At 58.7% G+C, this 16,479-nt stretch overlaps 1 protein-coding gene across 1 annotated transcript; it reads left to right on the top strand.

Annotated features, from left to right (window-relative positions):
* Positions 1–2,280: 2,280 nt before the first annotated feature.
* NOX5 (NADPH oxidase 5) lies at positions 2,281–13,031 on the top strand. The gene is made up of 15 exons (XM_074837364.1): positions 2,281–2,400; positions 2,841–2,991; positions 3,820–4,030; positions 4,691–4,925; positions 5,407–5,560; positions 6,548–6,723; positions 7,066–7,248; positions 7,970–8,102; positions 9,166–9,308; positions 10,542–10,586; positions 11,142–11,266; positions 11,971–12,055; positions 12,235–12,334; positions 12,461–12,627; positions 12,900–13,031. Exons 1-15 carry the CDS (start codon positions 2,281–2,283, stop codon positions 13,029–13,031), a joined length of 2,160 nt encoding a protein of 719 aa, XP_074693465.1.
* The last annotated feature ends 3,448 nt before the right edge of the window (positions 13,032–16,479 follow it).

The raw sequence follows: 16,479 nt of genomic DNA, 5'->3' as shown, positions 1-16,479 counted from the left end.
CAGGACAAGCCTCGGGCTCTGGGCAGCATCTCCATCGGAGACCTGAGCCCTGTCCCCAGTTCCTGTGAAGCACAAGGGGGATTTTTGGACAAAGCTCAGTGAACATCGCAATAAACAAGAAAGGAGGTAGACCAAGGGAGTTTTCCAGCTGGGATCGGCTGCCTCAGCTCTGGTGATGAAGCGAAACTCTGCCGCTTAGCGTACAAACCATCTCCCTGCTTGTTTACTGCCCGCAGCACCCGTGACATCAGCCGGAGTAGTAAAGCAGAAATGGTTTACTACCTGGTTTCTGGTTCTGACATTCCCATGGCAACCTCCTCCCCAATTTAGTCACAGTTTAGCGCCGTACAAGTAGGATTTGTTCAAAAAAGAATAAAGGTTGCAGTATGAAAGAGACACTTCCCCATGTGTTCCTGATGGCCAGTAAATAAGGATTGAAGCACCGGGTGAATACGAGCTCTTTATTGGATTTGGCAGAGCGCGCACTTCCCAAGGTTAGCCTGCTTAATGGCGCAAGAAATATAAAATAAAGGAAATTAAAAGAATAGCATACAACAGCTGTGATCAGCTAAATTTTAAATATTATGTGGCAGCAGAAGAACTGGGCTGCAGCCACAGATGTGATGACAAAACTGGGTGTGACTCTGAGATAGGAGAGATGATAAATTAAAACCAGCGTGAGGCAGGAGAGGGCTCAAGAGTGACCTCCCTGTACAGCAGCAGAAGTTTGCGCCTTGTTTCCAGCTGTTTTGCCCCAAACTTGCTCTATCACTGCCTATTCTTCCCAGGAACGCCGTGTCCTTCTGCTGCGAGCTCCGTTTTATGTCCCACAGGCGGGAACAGAGGGGGTTGGGGTGGTACGGCAGAGGCTAGTTCGGGGTTGTGAAAAGCCTCATTGAACGCAGCAACTCTTGGTTAATTTTCTCTTAGTTTCTCAAGATAATGAGAGCCGGTGGTAATTTTGGACCCCATTGGTGAGCAGCTGAGAGATCCAACAGAAGCATGGGGGATACAAAGAAATGCAGAGATCTGAAGGAGAGGGTGAGGGGATGGTGAATTGAGAAGGCAGGGACCGGGTGGGATGGAGCCGGAGGATGGATCAAGGACCGTAAGGAGAGGAGAGGGAAGGGGTGGGAGGGCCGCGTGCCTGTGGGAGCAGTTTCCCATCTCCCTGCTCTGGTTTTGTTGGCAAAGGGAAACCCCAGAGCATCTTGGTGCTGCCACCCTCCTTCATCCCAGCTCGCCACCTCCCGTCACTGGGAGCTGGAAGGCTCTGGGAACGGTTCAGTCTGTAAAACCAAGCTCTTAAAAGTTAGAGAAATCCTGGGATGAAGTTTGGCCTCGCTGAGCACACGCTGTGGTGTGTGACGCTGCTCCCGCTCAGGTGATTCAAGGGACAGGGACAGCCCAGGGACTTGCACCCGCTGTTCCTGGTTAACCCCACGCGTGAGAGCGGGAGGTGGAAGGGAAGGAGCCTGTGCGGGGCTGCTGGGAAGCCACACTGGAACCCGGCCGACCTTTCTCCACAGCCCCATGGGGCTGAGCCGGCAGCTCCGGCTCCAGGAGGGGAGCGGGCACATGATGCCAGGCCCTGGGCCGTGATCCCCCGGATGCTCTGCTCCGGCGGCAGCTGGCAGGTCAGGGTGGCCCTGCGAGCCCTGTGGTCCACCTGCAGCTGCTGATTATTTTTACGAGGGGTTTTTTCTTCCTTTTGGCCATCAGCCACGCAGCCCCTGCGCAGAGGTTTTGCTCCTGCAAGGGCACAGCAAGACCAGAGAGGTGCCATATGCTTCGCGGGGGCAGCCCAACCCCTCTCTCTGCAAACGCATCAGCTTTTACCATCTTGTGTGTCAGAACTTGCTAATTTTGGGCCATAAAAGCAACCACGAGTCTCACACGGGGCGTGCAGGGGTGGCTCAAACAGCTGCATCTTCTGACTTGCTGTGGGAAGAAAGGTCGAGAAGGAAGGAGTCACCTTTATTAGTACTAATATCACCTCCAGCGCCTTTGCGGTGGCATTCAGTAGCGCGGCAAGTACAAATAGGACTCGGCAGCTCGTTTCTTCAGTACGCGGGAATTTCCTCCTCAGACTTGTGTCATCACCGCTGCCCAAATCCTGGCTCAGCCCGGGGCAGCTGCTGCTGGGACCCAGCTCAGGTGAGGGATGAGAGCAGCCGCCCCTTTTCTCTGCAGTGGTGAAAACATGGCAGGAACAGTAAAAAAGCAGATTTTGAAGGCTACAGGGGGGGGTTACTTGGGGCTGCTGCAGGTTCCCGCACCATGAGCACGGCCGAGGACGCCGAGTGGCTGCGGTGGGTGACGAAGCAGTTCGGGAGCATCGCGGGGGACGACAAAGAAATCAACTTGGAAGAGTTCAAAACAGCCCTGCAAGTGAAGGAGGTGAGCGCAGCGCTGGCGCGGGGTCCCCTCCTCTGGGCAGCTGTGGCTTCTTAGTGTACCTAGAGAAAATTAAGCTTAAAAACAGAATTGCATGATGATATGTGCGAGAGAGAGAGAAACCTAGCCCAAAATGGAAAATCAATTGGATTTTCACTCTTCTTTGAACACCCTTGGCTATTCCCAGTGAATATTCCCTCTCAGCTGCCTGCCACCCCGTCCTGTGTCCCCAGGGCTCCCTCCAGCTGTGGTGCCAACACACCCCTGCCAAAAAAACCTCAAGCATTTATTCCTCTCTCCCATTTTTGGGCCGTCCCCGTGACTTTCAGCTTTTGCCGGGCGATTCGCGTTGCCGGTGGCAAGAGCTGTGTTTGCAGCATAGCGACTCGGCCGGTGGAGAGCATCCCACCGCCGTGTGAGCGCGTTTGTCCCCCTCCCCGCAGTCCTTCTTCGCCGAGAGGTTCTTCGCGCTGTTTGACGCGGATGGGAGTGGGACCATTAGTTTGGAGGAGCTGCTGAAAGCCCTGAGCCTGCTCATGCACGGGAATGAGATGGACAAGCTGAGGTTCCTCTTCCAGGTTTATGATGTGGATGGTAAGATGACAAAAAATAGATTCATTTGTAATTTTTTGACCAAAGCTCTGATTTGCAAGGCAGCACGGCTCTCTGCTGAGCATTGCTGCGTGGGCATCACCGTTGGGCTTCGGTGCTGGCGTCACGTCCCCTCGTAGGTTAAGTGCAGCTGGGTGTCAGGGTAGGTGGGTCCTCGCTGCTGGAGCTTCATGAAAGGTAAATGTGTGTCTGGCATAACGCCGCTGCCTTTGTCCCACGCTGTAAACATCAAAAATCCATCTGAAAACCAGCAATTAAACCGGCCACACATCAGGATTTCCCACGAAGCACTTTCACCCTTGGCCGCGGAGAGGAGCCGTCACCATTCCACTCAAATATCAAATATGTCAATCCTGCTGGTATCTGTGAATCCCGGTGCTCTCTCATCTTCATCCTTTGGCTGGGAAAGCTGGAAATAACAAAAGCAAAGCTCTTCTTGAGCTGCTTTTCCTGCTCTGACCTGCTTGGGCATAAAAAATTGGCCGAAGAACTGAGGGCCCAGCCTCTCACCTGTCTGGTTTGCTCTTTGCCCAGCTGCCAGGTAAGTGCATCTGCATCGCTTCACCAGCGAGCGACGCCGCCGCAGCTGCAGGTAAACTGCCCGTTAGGTCACTTTTATTTTAAAATCCATGAGTTTTGGGGTTTACAAGGAGTGACCCGGTCCTGCTCTGGCTGGGCAGATCCCACAGGTGAGGAAGGGAGGCAACTTCTGGATTAAAGGTGCAAGATGAAGGTGAAACCGTGGGGTTGTCAGGGCGCGCCGGCATCTGGGGAGCCCGGGCTCCGACCTGCTGTGGTTCCTGCTCGCAGGCAGTGGCTCCATCGACCCGGACGAGCTGCGCGTGGTGCTGGGGTGGTGCCTGCGGGAGAGCGCGATCGCCCTGCCCGAGGAGCGACTGGCAGATCTCACCCTGGCGCTCTTCGAGGCTGCCGACAAGGACCGCAGCGGCTCCATCACTTTCGAGGAGCTCAAGGAGGAGTTGGAGGGTTTCCCGGAGGTCATGGAGAACCTGACCATCAGGTAGTTGCCCCGGCGGGTCCCTCCGGCATCCCCAGGGGCTGCGGATTCCCTTGCAAGCACCTTTTTTTCTCCCTCATGGAGGAAAAACCATGGGGTTTATGGTCTCGTTAAGGCTCTCATGGGGTGCCCAGGCGATGAGGTTCTTGGCTAGCACTGGGGGCAACTCAAGCACCTTATGGTGCTGTGCGGGATGCAGGGATGGGTGCTGGGATGGGTGCAAGGATGGTGTTGAGGTGGGTGCAGGGCTTGGATACAGGGATGATGGGTGCAGGGGTAATGGGTGCAGGGATGGTGCTGGGATGGGTGCAGGATGATGCCACACTGGGTGCAGGGATGATGGGTGCAGCACTCAGGTGCAGGGATGGGTACAGGGGTGATGCCACACTGGGTGCAGGGCTCAGATGCAGGGATGGGTGCAAGGATGGTGTTGGGATGGGTGCAGGGGTGATGGGTGCTGGAATGGGTGCAGGATGATGCTGGGATGGATGCAGGGATGATGGGTGCAGCTCTTGGGTGCAGGGATGGTGCTGGGATGGGTACAGGATGATGCCACGCTGGGTGCAGGGCTTGTATACAGAGCTGGGTGCCAGCCCGGCTGCAGGACGGGCCCAGCTTCCCCCTTTCTCCGGGCAAGTAGCCACCGGGTGCCTTTGCCCCCAGCGCAGCAAGCTGGCTGAAGCCCCCGATGCCCCCAGCAAGGAGCCGCCGGCCACGGCACCTGACCCGGACCTACTGGCACAACCACCGTGGCAAGCTCGCCTGCCTGGGGGGCTACGCCGGCCTCAACCTGCTGCTCTTTGCTCTGGGCGCCCTGTGGCATGCCGGCCTCGGCGGGTGGGTGGCCGTGGCCCGGGGCTGTGGGCAGTGCCTCAACTTCAACTGTGCCCTCCTGGCAGTGAGTGCCGGGCCCCGGGAGGGTGCTGAGCTGGGGGGGGGACGGGGGACGGACACACACCCGGGGTGTTTAGAGTCACGTTGTGGGACTGGGCTGTCACCTCTGATGAATTCGATGGAAATAAGGGGTCAGGGAGGTGGTGAGCTCTGGCGCACGAGGGCGCTTGTGGCACCCTGCAGCTAGCTCCTTGATTTCGGCCTCTGGGTGCTCTCCGGGCTGTGACACCCTGTACTAGCAGGGAGCTGGCTCTGGAGCCCCAGGGGACCAGCCCCTGACTGAGCCCCCCAGCAAACATCTTTGATTGCCCCCCTACATCTCCAACTGTCCCCCCCAAGACCTCCAACTGCCCCTCTACATCTCCGATTACCCCTCAACATCTCCAGTTGCCCCCCAACATCTCTGATTGTCCCCCCAACATCTCCAATTGCCCCTCTACATCTCCAATTGCCCCCCGGCATCCCCGACTATCCCTCTCCCGGAGGTGCTGATGCTGCGGAGGTGCCTGACCTGGCTGCGCGCTACCCCCATTGCCAAGGTTTTGCCACTGGACCAGCACATTGTTTTCCACCAGCTCGTGGGGTACGTGGTGCTGGTGCTGGCAGCCGTTCACACAGGCGCCCACGTTGCCAACTTCAGTAAGTAGCAGCTCCCGGGCTGGGGAGACCCTTCAGCTGCTGTGGGTTTATCTGGGGTGACACCCGCTCTAACGCACCCCGGCAACCCCTGGGGTGGGTTCCCCCCTTCCTGTCCCTCTGCTGGGGCAGAAAATGCCCCTCGGTGGTGGGGGCTTCACCCGCAACATGGCTTTGGCTTGGCAGAAAGTGCAGCACTGCTGCAAAGCTGCGGGGGCCGGGCCTGAGCCCCGGGGGGGGGATACAGGTGTCCTGGGGGGTTGCTCATGTCCCAAGGAGGGGATGCAGATGTCCCAGGGAGGATGCTCATGTCCAGGAGGAATACAGATGTCCTGGGGAGATGCAGATATCTCAGGGAGGGGATGCTCATGTCCTGGGGGGGATGCAGATGTCCGGGGGGGGGGGGGGGGGGGGGACGGGGGAACGGGATGCTTATGTCCAGAAAGGATGCAGATGTCCCGGGAGTGGGATGTAAGGTCTGGAGCGGGGTGCACATGCCCGGTGGGGGGGGAACTGCGAGGCCGCAGGCAGGGTGCAGGCAGCCGGAGGGTTCGTTGGGTGCCGCGCAGTCTGTGTTGCTGTCTGTTATCCCCCTCTAGCGGCATCCCAGCCGGGCAGAGAAGGGCTCCCACGCTCCCCCCCGCAGCTCCCCAGTGGGCTCTGTGCCCCGCAACCACACAGCCCTGCGCCCCGCGGCCCCCCTCGCCCCACGGCGGGGTGCCAGGGCCGGACCCCCCTGCATCGGGGGAGCACGTCGGCTCGTACTACCCCCACCTCGTGCAAAATGCACCCCCCCCCCCCCGCCCCTTGCCATGACGCTGAGTCCGAAAACGGGCTCAGGAAAAGACAAATCCAAATGTTTTCCAAAACGTCTGCTTTTTAGTTTAAAAAAAAAAAAAAAATAGGGAAGAGTTTGGTGAGCGCAGCAGAAATCTGGGTGTGTGCGGGTGGGTGCTGCGGGTGCCCCGCTGTGACGGTGCGTGTGCCCAGGCAGGCTGGCACGGCAGGATGGGTGCCACGGCCTCGCCGAGTACCTCCTGCGGGCCCGGCCCGGCGTGGGGGGCCTGGGGGGCACGGCTTCGCAGACGGGACTGGCCCTCCAGGCGCTGCTGGCCACCATGCTGGCCTTCTCCAGCCCCTGCGTCCGACGGAGCGGCCACTTCGAGGTGGGTCCTGCCAGAGCGGGGTCACCCCAACGGTGCCAAAGCTGCTCTGGTTTGGGGAGTGGGGGGGAGCGGGGCGAGGGTCTGGCAGGGGAGTGCCCATCTGGGTGCTGCCCCATGGGTGGGGGAGAGCTCCTGAGCCGGTGCGGTGCCCCCCAATACCTCCCTTGCATACCCCCCCACTCCTCAGACTTGCAGTATTAGGGTTTCTGTGCTTTTCTCCATCCTTTGGGTTGCCTTTGCCTGTGGGGATGCCCCGGCACAGCCTCGCCACGAAGCACCGCTTGGCTCCACCAGTTTTGGTTCACACTGAGCCCCCCCCCGGCACCCTCTTTCTGACCGCAGGTCTTCTACTGGACCCACCTCTCCTACATCTTCATCTGGACCCTCCTCATCCTCCACGGCCCCCACTTCTGGAAGTGGTTTGCTGTTCCTGGCTGCCTCTTTGTGATGGAGAAGGTGCTCGGCTTGGCTTGGCGGCGTGCTGGGGGGCTGCGCATTGTGGAGGTCAACCTGCTCCCCTCCAAGGTCAGCACCTGCCCGGGGGGGTCTCTGTACCCCTTCCCACCTCCCTCCTGATGCTCTCCTCTTTTGAGAGCCAGAGAAAAGATGCTGCAGTGCTCAGAAATACCTTTAATATCTGTAAAGCATTTTGCAGTTTGGGGAAAAGCACTTTGCAAGTGACGGCTCTGGTTATAGGACGCAGGGGGAGGGATGGGGGACATGGAAGGGGGGGGATGGCCCCGATGTGTTTGCACATCTGGAAGGGGGGTGCTCCCCCAGCCATGCGTGGGAGGGACAGGGACAATCAACAGCTTATACCGAAAAGATGCAGGTTTGGGTTGCTTTGGGCTCTGCTGGTGAATGTTTGCAGCAAGAGGTGGCAGCAATTTTTAAATTTTCAAGCCATTATTTAATTTCAAATTTTTGCCTATTTTTCAAGTAAAAAAAAATTTAAACTCATACAACAACTGGAGACAAAATGAAAACCACTTTGACTCTTAATTTCTTTGAAAAAATTATTGTTTGAGCCCAGTACTGAATGAGATTTTTGTTTGGTAGAGAAGCTGGGCAGCAAATAGGAGAATAAATCTCTCTCAGGTCGAAGCTGTAAGTCTGTCTTCTCCTGGCTGTGCTCAAAAGGGGAGGCACAAACCTGGGTGCTCGTGGGCTGCGGGGAAACCACCCAGCGGAGACCGACCAGCGTGAGGTGCCCGCTGGCTGCTCCCAGCTTCTCCCTTTTCCCCAGGTGACTCACCTCGTGATCGAGAGGCCGCAGTTTTTCCGCTACAAGCCCGGAGACTACGTCTACCTGAACATCCCGGCCATCGCCAGCTATGAGTGGCACCCCTTCACCATCAGCAGCGCCCCCGAGCAGCAAGGTGACTGCCAATCCGTCACTCATTTTGCATCACTGGGGTGTTTTGCATCGCTGGGGTGATGTTTTGCGTTGCACGAGCCCCGTCAGGGCAGCTGGGTACCCTCTGAGGGTCACGCAAAGAGGTGTCCATGCCCGTGGAGCAGGGCAGCGTGTCTTCACAGAATCCCAGAATCATCTCGGTTGGAAAAGCCCTTGAAGATCATCCAGTCCAACCATTAATCTCACACTGACCGTTCTCAACTCCACCAGATCCCTCAGCGCTGGGTCAACCCGACTCTTAAACCCCTCCAGGGATGGGGACTCCACCCCTGCCCTGGGCAGCCCATTCCAACGCCCAACACCCCCTTCTGGAAAGAAATACTTCCTAAGAGCCAGTCTAACCCTGCCCTGGCGCAGCTTGAGGCCATTCCCTCGTCCTGTTGCTTGTTCCTTGGTTCAAGAGACTCATCCCCCCCTCTCTGCACCCTCCTTTCAGGGAGTTGTAGAGGGCGATGAGGTCTCCCCTCAGCCTCCTCTTCTCCAGACTAAACCCCCCCAGTTCCCTCAGCCACTCCCCATCAGACCTGTGCTCCAGACCCTGCACCAGCTTCGTTGCCCTTCTCTGGACACGCTCGAGTCATTCAATGGCCTTTTTGGGGTGAGGGGCCCAAAACTGGACACAGGAATTGAGGTGCAGCCTCACCAGTGCCAAGTCCAGGGGTAAGATCCCTTCCCTGTCCCTCCTGGCCACAACACATGCCTCAACTCACCTACCTCCATCTCCACCGGCACATAAATTCTGTCTAAAATCACATACTCAGGTTATTTCAAGCAAGGCGTGGGGACCAAATGCTACCCAAATGCACTGCCCAGCCCCACAGGTGCCCAAGATTTGGGGATTTGGGCTTCACCCAGCTATCAGAGCAAGCCCAGTGCCCTACTGCAAGCCTGGTGTGAAGGACATCGGCGGTGATTGCTGCTGGGTCCCTGGGGCTGGAGCTGCGCGCTGCAGAGCCCATGGTGCTGGGGCTGCGGAGCGGGTCTTGACGTAGGATGCCCACCCACTGCTCTGCTTCATCCCGCAGAGACCCTCTGGCTGCACATCAGGTCGCTGGGCCAGTGGACCAACAAGCTGTATGAATACTTCCAGCAGCCCGAATCGCCTGGCCCAGAGCAGAAACCGCTCAGCAGGAGCCTGAGGGAGAAGAGATGCCGGCGCTGGGTGCAGGTTGGTGCGGACTGGACTCAGGTTTTGGCGAGGCGATGGCTTTGCCAAACTGAGGATCCCCCTGCAATGACCCCATGGATTTCCTCATGCTGATGGCCTCATCTGGCATGTGCAGAGGGCTCTGGCCAGCTCCAAAAAAGCCCAGAAGCGAGGCCAGGTCCAGGCTGGACACTCTCTGCTGAGCAGCTCCCCCCGGACTCACCCTGGTTTTCAGCTGGGTGCTGGGGTATCGCTCATGGTGCACGTTCCCTGCGAGGTGCTGGTGTGGCCTTGGAAGCTCTGCTGAGGCCATGTGGCCCTGAGGGATGGGACACCAGGTGCCTGTGGGCATCCTAACCAGGGATTCTTTGGCCTTTGGCTTCCAGGAGGGTCTCTGCAGCCAGGCTGGCTTGGAGTGGGGGGCCGTGGCCACTGGCAGGGACGGAGCCATTCAGCTGACGTCGTACAGAGCTGCTGGAGCTGCTGTCCCTGGAGAGGAGGACCCGCCGGCAGAGAGGGTGAGCACCATCTCCCACCCTTGCCCAGCACCGCTGAGCTCCCTGCGCTCCCCGAGGGGCAGCGGGGTGGGGAGGGGAGGGTGTCTCTGCTTTCATCACCACAGCAATGGCCAGAGAACCATCCTGGAGAAAGGAGGGGAAGCGTCGCTTCCATCCCAAGTGGGCCAAAGCTTGTAAAAAAAGCTCTTTTAAAAAAAAGAAACTTCTCAGATATAAATCATGGCAATGCCAGGATGCTGAGAGCCACCGTTAGCAGCTTTTATCCCCCGACATGAAAAGGTTTCAGGATATTGATTCTGTCTGGGCTGGAGGAGCAGCCCTTGCAGATAACGAATTTACATGCACCACTTTTAATGAGTTTCTCTCCCCGGTGCCCTTACCCTTTAATCTGTCCCCTGGTGAGCAGAGGTTCCCCACTCCCACCTCCCGAGTGGTCCTTGGAAACCTCTTATTCACCCCCCAGTTTGTGCCGGGATTTGGATATTTGCCTTTTTAATCAATACTCAAACTGATTACGACACAGATAACGTTATCAGGTGACACATTCCTGGTGTGTCCCACCAGAGGTGCGGGCACAGCGCTGGGCTTGGCTCAAGCAGCGTGTGTGCAGCCTGGATCAACCCAGCTGGAAAAAGTCACCCCAAAACCAAACCTGGGGAACAAGCAGGTCCAGCGTGAGCTGTCAGGGCAGGTCAGGGGTGGGGAGGAGATGGTCGCTGCTCTCTTCACCTCACAGGTCTCTGCTGGGCTGGGGGAGACTCATCAGCTCTGCAGCATCAAGGTGAGGGACGCCTCTGGCCTTCTTGGCTCCAGTGAGATGGGCTGTGCTTGGCATCCCCCGGGGAGACCCACACATATGCCTGGTCACCTCACGTGTGTGCCCAGTTGCCCCACATGTATCCCTGGCTACCCCAGACATGTGCCTAGTTGCCCTGCACATGTGCCTGGTCACCCCGTGTGTATGCCCAGTTGCCCCATGCATGTCCCCAGCCACCCCACATGTGTCCCTGGCCACCCCAGACGTGTCCCCAGCCATGCCACGTGTCCCCAGTCACCCCACATGTGTGCCTGGTCACTCCACGTGTGTCCCTGGCCACCCCATGTGCACGGAGGGTCCCGATGGGGCTGATGCAAACCCTGCGCTGCCAGAGGCCATCATGCTCCTGCCCACCCCATCCTCCTCTTCCTTTACTCCCACAAAACTCCCACACCAGACCCCACGCTCTGTCTGGGCTCTGCAGCCCACCTTGCGCACAAACCCTGCTCCTCTCCGCAGCCAAAGCATTGAGCACCCTGGGGTTGCTGGATCTCTCCCTGAGTTTCTCATCTCTCCTAGTGCTACATCGATGGCCCCTACGGGACCCCAACACGGCGGATCTTCACCTCGGAGCACGCCGTGCTCATCGGCGCGGGCATTGGCATCACCCCCTTCGCCTCCATTTTGCAGAGCATCATGCACAGGTTGGTGCTGCTGTGGCAGCTCAGGCTGTGGCCGTTCCGATGGAGCCCAAAACAAGCCCCGATGTGGCTTTGGGAGGCACAAGATGTGATGTCTGCCGCAGTAGACACGTCCTCAATGCCTCTGCATTGGCTCTTCTCACTTCCAATCCCGGGACTTGCAATGAACGGCCACAGCTGGGTGCTCCCACGGTGTCCCTGGGAGTTTCTGCTCCAAAACATCCAAGAAAGGGAGACACCACCCTGATGGGAAGCACACAGCCATGCTTTCAAAGGGGAGGAGGATCTCGCAATCCGGGTGGGCTTTGATTTTTAGTTTTCCTTTAGAGGAAGGCGTTGGTGTTTGGGGACACTGAGGTGTCCAGCTGCCCGCTGGCGTGCACACCCCGCTGGCCTCTTGCAGTCAGGTGTGGAGGAATTTGGTTGCTCCTCTTGTTTCAGGGCTTGCAACGTGCTGGAGGGGTGCACGTTGCAGGAGGTAGTTTCGCTGCCCCGGAGTGTGCAAGCGTCTTGCAGGCTTTCAGCTGCCTGCTCCCTGCCTGCTCCCTGCCTGCTCAGCGGTACCCACCTGCCTGCACTCGCTCCCACCCTGGGATGTTTTTCCAGAGCTGGGGGGAGAACGGGTGCTTGGGGCGGTCCTGCAAAGGTCTGCTGGGGTCCGAGGGCTGCGGGCAGAGGGGCAGGCAGGGCTGCGTCTGCCCACGCAGGTACCGCCGGCGAAAGCAGAGCTGCCCCAGCTGCCACTACTCGTGGTGCGAGGACCTGCGGGACGAGGAGATGATGCTCCGAAAGGTGGGAGTAGGCGGAGGGAGGCTGCGGGACCAAGATTTACCCTGGGGATGGGCTGCAGGCTCCTGGGGGGGTGAGGGGGGAGAGACCGCAAGCATCCCTCCCCCTCCGGGAGGTCTGGGGAGGTGGGTGGCTGGATTTGGCCCACAGCTCCAACACCGCGGCCACTGTGGCCTTTCCAGGTTGATTTTATCTGGATAAACCGGGACCAGAAGCACTTTGAGTGGTTCATCAGCCTGTTAACCAAGCTGGAGATGGAGCAGGCTGAGCAGGAGCCGGGAGGTGAGCGGGGGGCACCCCCCTGACCCCCCCATTGCCCCACAGCAGAGCCTGACCGGACCCGAGCGGGTACAGTGAGGGGCTGGACCACCCCCCCTGTCTGCAGCCGGGCTCCCCTTGAACCCCCAGGGCGGTTTTTGGAGATGCATATGTACATGACGTCGGCCCTCAGCAAGAACGACATGAAGGCCATCGGGCTACAGATGGCCCTGGACCTGCTGGCCACCAAGGAGCACAGGGACTCGATCACGGGACTGCGGACCAGGACCCAGCCTGGCCGCCCTGACTGGATCAAGGTGAGGGCTTCCCCCCTCCCCCCAAAATCACACACACAAAGGGAGCTGTGCTCCTCAAACCTGCTCTTTGGGAGGGGCCACAACCCATTTCAGAGTGGGAGGGTGCGCTGGGATGTCCAGATTCAGGACAGCTACTCCCTCCCGTGGGAAAGCAAGCGCTGTGGGGTGCAGGGGGAGACCGAGTTGCGGGCAGGGACCAGAGCAGGCAGGGATCTGGCTGCCGCTGGGGTGGGAGCGGGCTGTGCCCCCCCTCCTCATCCCCTGTCCCGCAGGTATTCGGGAAGGTGGCGGAGGAGAAGAGAGGGAAAGTCCAGGTCTTCTTCTGCGGCTCACCGGCGCTCGCCAAAGTCATCAGGGTGCACTGCGAGCGCTTCGGCTTCCGCTTCTTCAAAGAAAACTTCTAAGCATCAAGAAAACACCCTCGCCCCCCTGCCTGCTCCCCCGCCTGCCCCCCCCCCAACCCCCAGCCCTGGTGCGGGGTGATGGGCTCCGGTGGCTGCATCCTGCTGCACACCCTCAGAGCTGGGGGGCTGTGGGGGGATGCAGAGGGAGGGGAAGGGGCTGAGCTGGGCCGTGGGGCTTTGGGGTGGAGGGGACAAGGTCCGGGGGTCCTGGCGCATCTGTGCAGGGGGTTTGAGGGGGAAGAACCAGCATCCCAGAGCACTTTGGGGTGGGGTGGACAGATCCTGAACCACCTTTACAGGGTTTTGGGATGGGAGAACAGGTCCTCCCTCACCTTGCAGGGTTTTGGGGCGGGAGGACGGTTCCTGAACCACTTTGCAGGGTTTTGGGGTGGGGGGCGGGTCCTCCCTCACCTTGAAGGTTTTTGGGGTGATGGGGACGGGTCCTGAACCACCTTGTAGGGCTTTGGGAGGGGGGGGGACGGGTCCTGAACCACCTTGCAGGGTTTTTGAGGGGGGACGGACGACTACGGGCCCTGCACCCGCGGAGCGGTGCCCACAGGAGGGCACTGCAGACTCGGCAACCAGGGCCGTGGCAGCCGCCCGGGGCCAGGGCTGAGCTAGCCTGGCCCCCCCTGACCGGGCCCGCACCCCGGCGGAGCCCCAGCACCTCCAGCTGCTCCTCTTCAGAGGCCCCCGAACCTTTTTCTGCAAATACAAATAATTTGGCAGCACCTCCCCATTCCATCCCAGCCCCGTTTTGCAGCGCAGAAGGACTTTTGGACTGTTTTTTGCACCAGGAAAATTGATATTTTGGAGGTGGAGAGGGGGCTCAGAACAGCCCCCCTCACCTCGGGATGGCTGGTGGGATGGGGGGTCTCGGGGTGCCCCCGCGCCTGGCTGGGAGCAGCAGTGGCCTGCAGGGACCCATCGCTGTTCAAAAATGCTGGTGTGACGCTGCTTTTGCTGATTTACACGGTCTTTTATGGCCCACCTGTGCCGTACACGGGTGCTTTTGTGTGTGGGGAAAAAAAAAAAAATAAAAAGGAAAGATTAATGTCGATGGGACACTCGGCTGGTGGGAAAGGTGCCCGTGGGGAAAGCGAAGTCTCAGCGAGAGCTGGAGGAGTGGCCCGGTGCCAGCACGACGGGGTGCAACAGGGGTGCTGGGGGACCCACACCCCAGGACCTGCGTCCCGGGAAGGTGCTGAGCACCCAGCCGTGCTGCGGGGCAGGATCGCACCCCTCGGTGCGGTGGGAGCTTGTGGTGGAGGGGAGCATCCAGCACCCTGCACCTCGCGGTCGCTGGGCCATCACGCTGTGCAGGATGGGTGCCAATTGGGGTGGCTACTGGAGGGGCGAGCAGGGCTGGCGTGGCACTCAGCATGCCCTGGGCTACAGAGTGGTGCTGCCCTGCCCCTTGGCACTCGCCCCGTCCACTGCTTTGCTTCCCTCCTGCTCCCTCCCTCCTCCTTGCTGGGGCCATTTTGGCCGGGATTTGGTGCTCGAACTGTTACTGTAAATTCAGTCTCAGAAGAACCCTCTGAGGCTCAGTCTGAAGTTTTCGAAGGCAGGCGTTCTGCATCGCAGTGCTGGATGCACGGGGGATCACTCCAGCTAACATGCACACACTAAACCAAAAGTCCATCCTTTATATACCTTAAAGACGTGAATATTCACATAGTTTCCAGGAAGTCTCCATCTTTTTGCCTATCTACTACATTTACATCATGCTGGCATTGCAAAACTACACTACTCACACACAGGGGTCTTGGGTGGTCGTTTGGGGAGTTACCCCCCTACTTCTTTTTCTCTTTTCTGGTCACAGTCTTTTGAGGACAATTTCTTCTTCATGGATGTTTCCCAACTCTGTCGTCCGGCCAAGCTGTTCTTTTTTATCCACCTTGGTTGAGCATTTCTCCCAGGTGTATCTGTTCTCAAGGTTAGGATATCTTCTCTGTACATTTTAATCACTCAGGCCTTGTTAAATACAAAGTTAAACATTGTGTGGTAAAAGAATTTCTTAATATTCCCCGCTTTGAGACTTCCAGGTATACACAACTGGGTACAACATGACCACTGAAGGTATAATGGGACGCTTCTCTTATCACTAATTGTTATACGCCTCAATTTGCAGCACCAACTGCTTGCAGGCATCAGCTACTGGGCAGCAGAACCCCGCTGCCTTCCCGGGCCCACCACAGCATCCACCCCCATCCTGGATCATTGCATCCAGTGCTCCTTGTTTTGCCTCTACGTTTGCCTGTGAGCACTTGTTTCCCCCAGAAAAGCCCTGTCCTGGCCATGGGAAGCCTCAGCACCATGGGAGGCCCAGGATGGTGCCCCCTTGTCCCCAGTGCCAGGAGCTGCCACTCCGCTGCCTTCTCTAGGCATGGCCTGAGCGAGGCAGAAACCCCCTGAAACTGGGACATGCACCTTCCTGCTCTTGTTTCTCTTGCAACCCCAGAGAGGCCCTGCCGCAGCCCCTCCTGCATGAGGCAACAGGGCAGATGAGCTGCAGGGGGGTGGGGAGCTCACTGGGGTGATGGCAGGACCCCCTGGGCCGTGGTGTCCATCTACTTCCCCCCTGAGCTGCCGGCACAGGGAGCACCGACCTTCTCACTGAGCCTGAATCAGTGGCTGATGCGGGGCTGCGCAATCGGCTCCGGCGATACGGCGAAATCTGGAGCCGGGGAGGAGAAATCATTTGACGTGGAGCCATGACATAAATTCTATGGCTGAATCTCCTTCAGACAGCGTGATAGATGGGCTGGGTAATGATCCCCTCTGGGTGACGTCCCGGGCTGACGCGTGATGGATGGAGAGGCAGCAGCGAACTCTTGGCGCCCCATGAACACGCAGCACGGGGTGAAGATCCCAAAGTCAAGTGTCACATTTTTCTTAACCCTGGCTAATGTGGGCTTCGTGCCTCCTCGATGAGCGGTGGGATGGAAATGTCGGGCAGCTCGCTGAACTGAGCTCCTCCGGTGGCAGCGGGGGAGAGGGGCTCCCCTTTCCTCCTCATCCCACTGCATCCTTCTGGTGACGTGTTCCCCACCTTCCGCCCGCTCTGCAAACCCTCCTCAGCTCTGTGCTCCCCATCGCGGCTCCGTGTCCCTTCCAAGCTTCAGCCAAAGACACCAAACCCCTGCGGGGTATTTGCTAGAGATCCACGCTGTGAAATGGAGCCTGGATGTGACCCCAGACCCATGGGCTGATCCCCTGGGCCGTGGGCCAAGGCACCCGTTTACCAGCAACACCATAATTAAGGGGCTGCTTCAATCAAGGGATGATGTAAGATCCTGCTCGCCACAACCAAGGGGAAATCGGGACAGCTGCAGCCTCCCGGGGCTCGCAGGGAAATAAATACCCGCACTGCCCAGGGACTTGTGGTGTTTTGGGGATGTCTTTCCACCACGCTCCCGTTCCTATGCATACATCTACGCATTCA

Source organism: Strix aluco, chromosome 12 (genome assembly GCF_031877795.1).
Source record: "Strix aluco isolate bStrAlu1 chromosome 12, bStrAlu1.hap1, whole genome shotgun sequence".
Taxonomy (NCBI): Eukaryota; Metazoa; Chordata; class Aves; order Strigiformes; family Strigidae; genus Strix; species Strix aluco.
Note: the sequence above shows the minus strand (reverse complement) of the source record. Positions and strands in the feature narration are given on the sequence as shown.

Coding starts and splice junctions, on each gene's coding strand:
- NOX5 (XM_074837364.1), top strand. CDS start 2,281: ATGAGCACGGCCGAGGACGCCGAGTGGCTGCGGTGGGTGACGAAGCAG. Junction 5,561..6,547: donor CGCCCACGTTGCCAACTTCA/GTAAGTAGCAGC, acceptor GCGTGTGCCCAG/GCAGGCTGGCACGGCAGGAT. Junction 12,628..12,899: donor GCCGCCCTGACTGGATCAAG/GTGAGGGCTTCC, acceptor CCTGTCCCGCAG/GTATTCGGGAAGGTGGCGGA.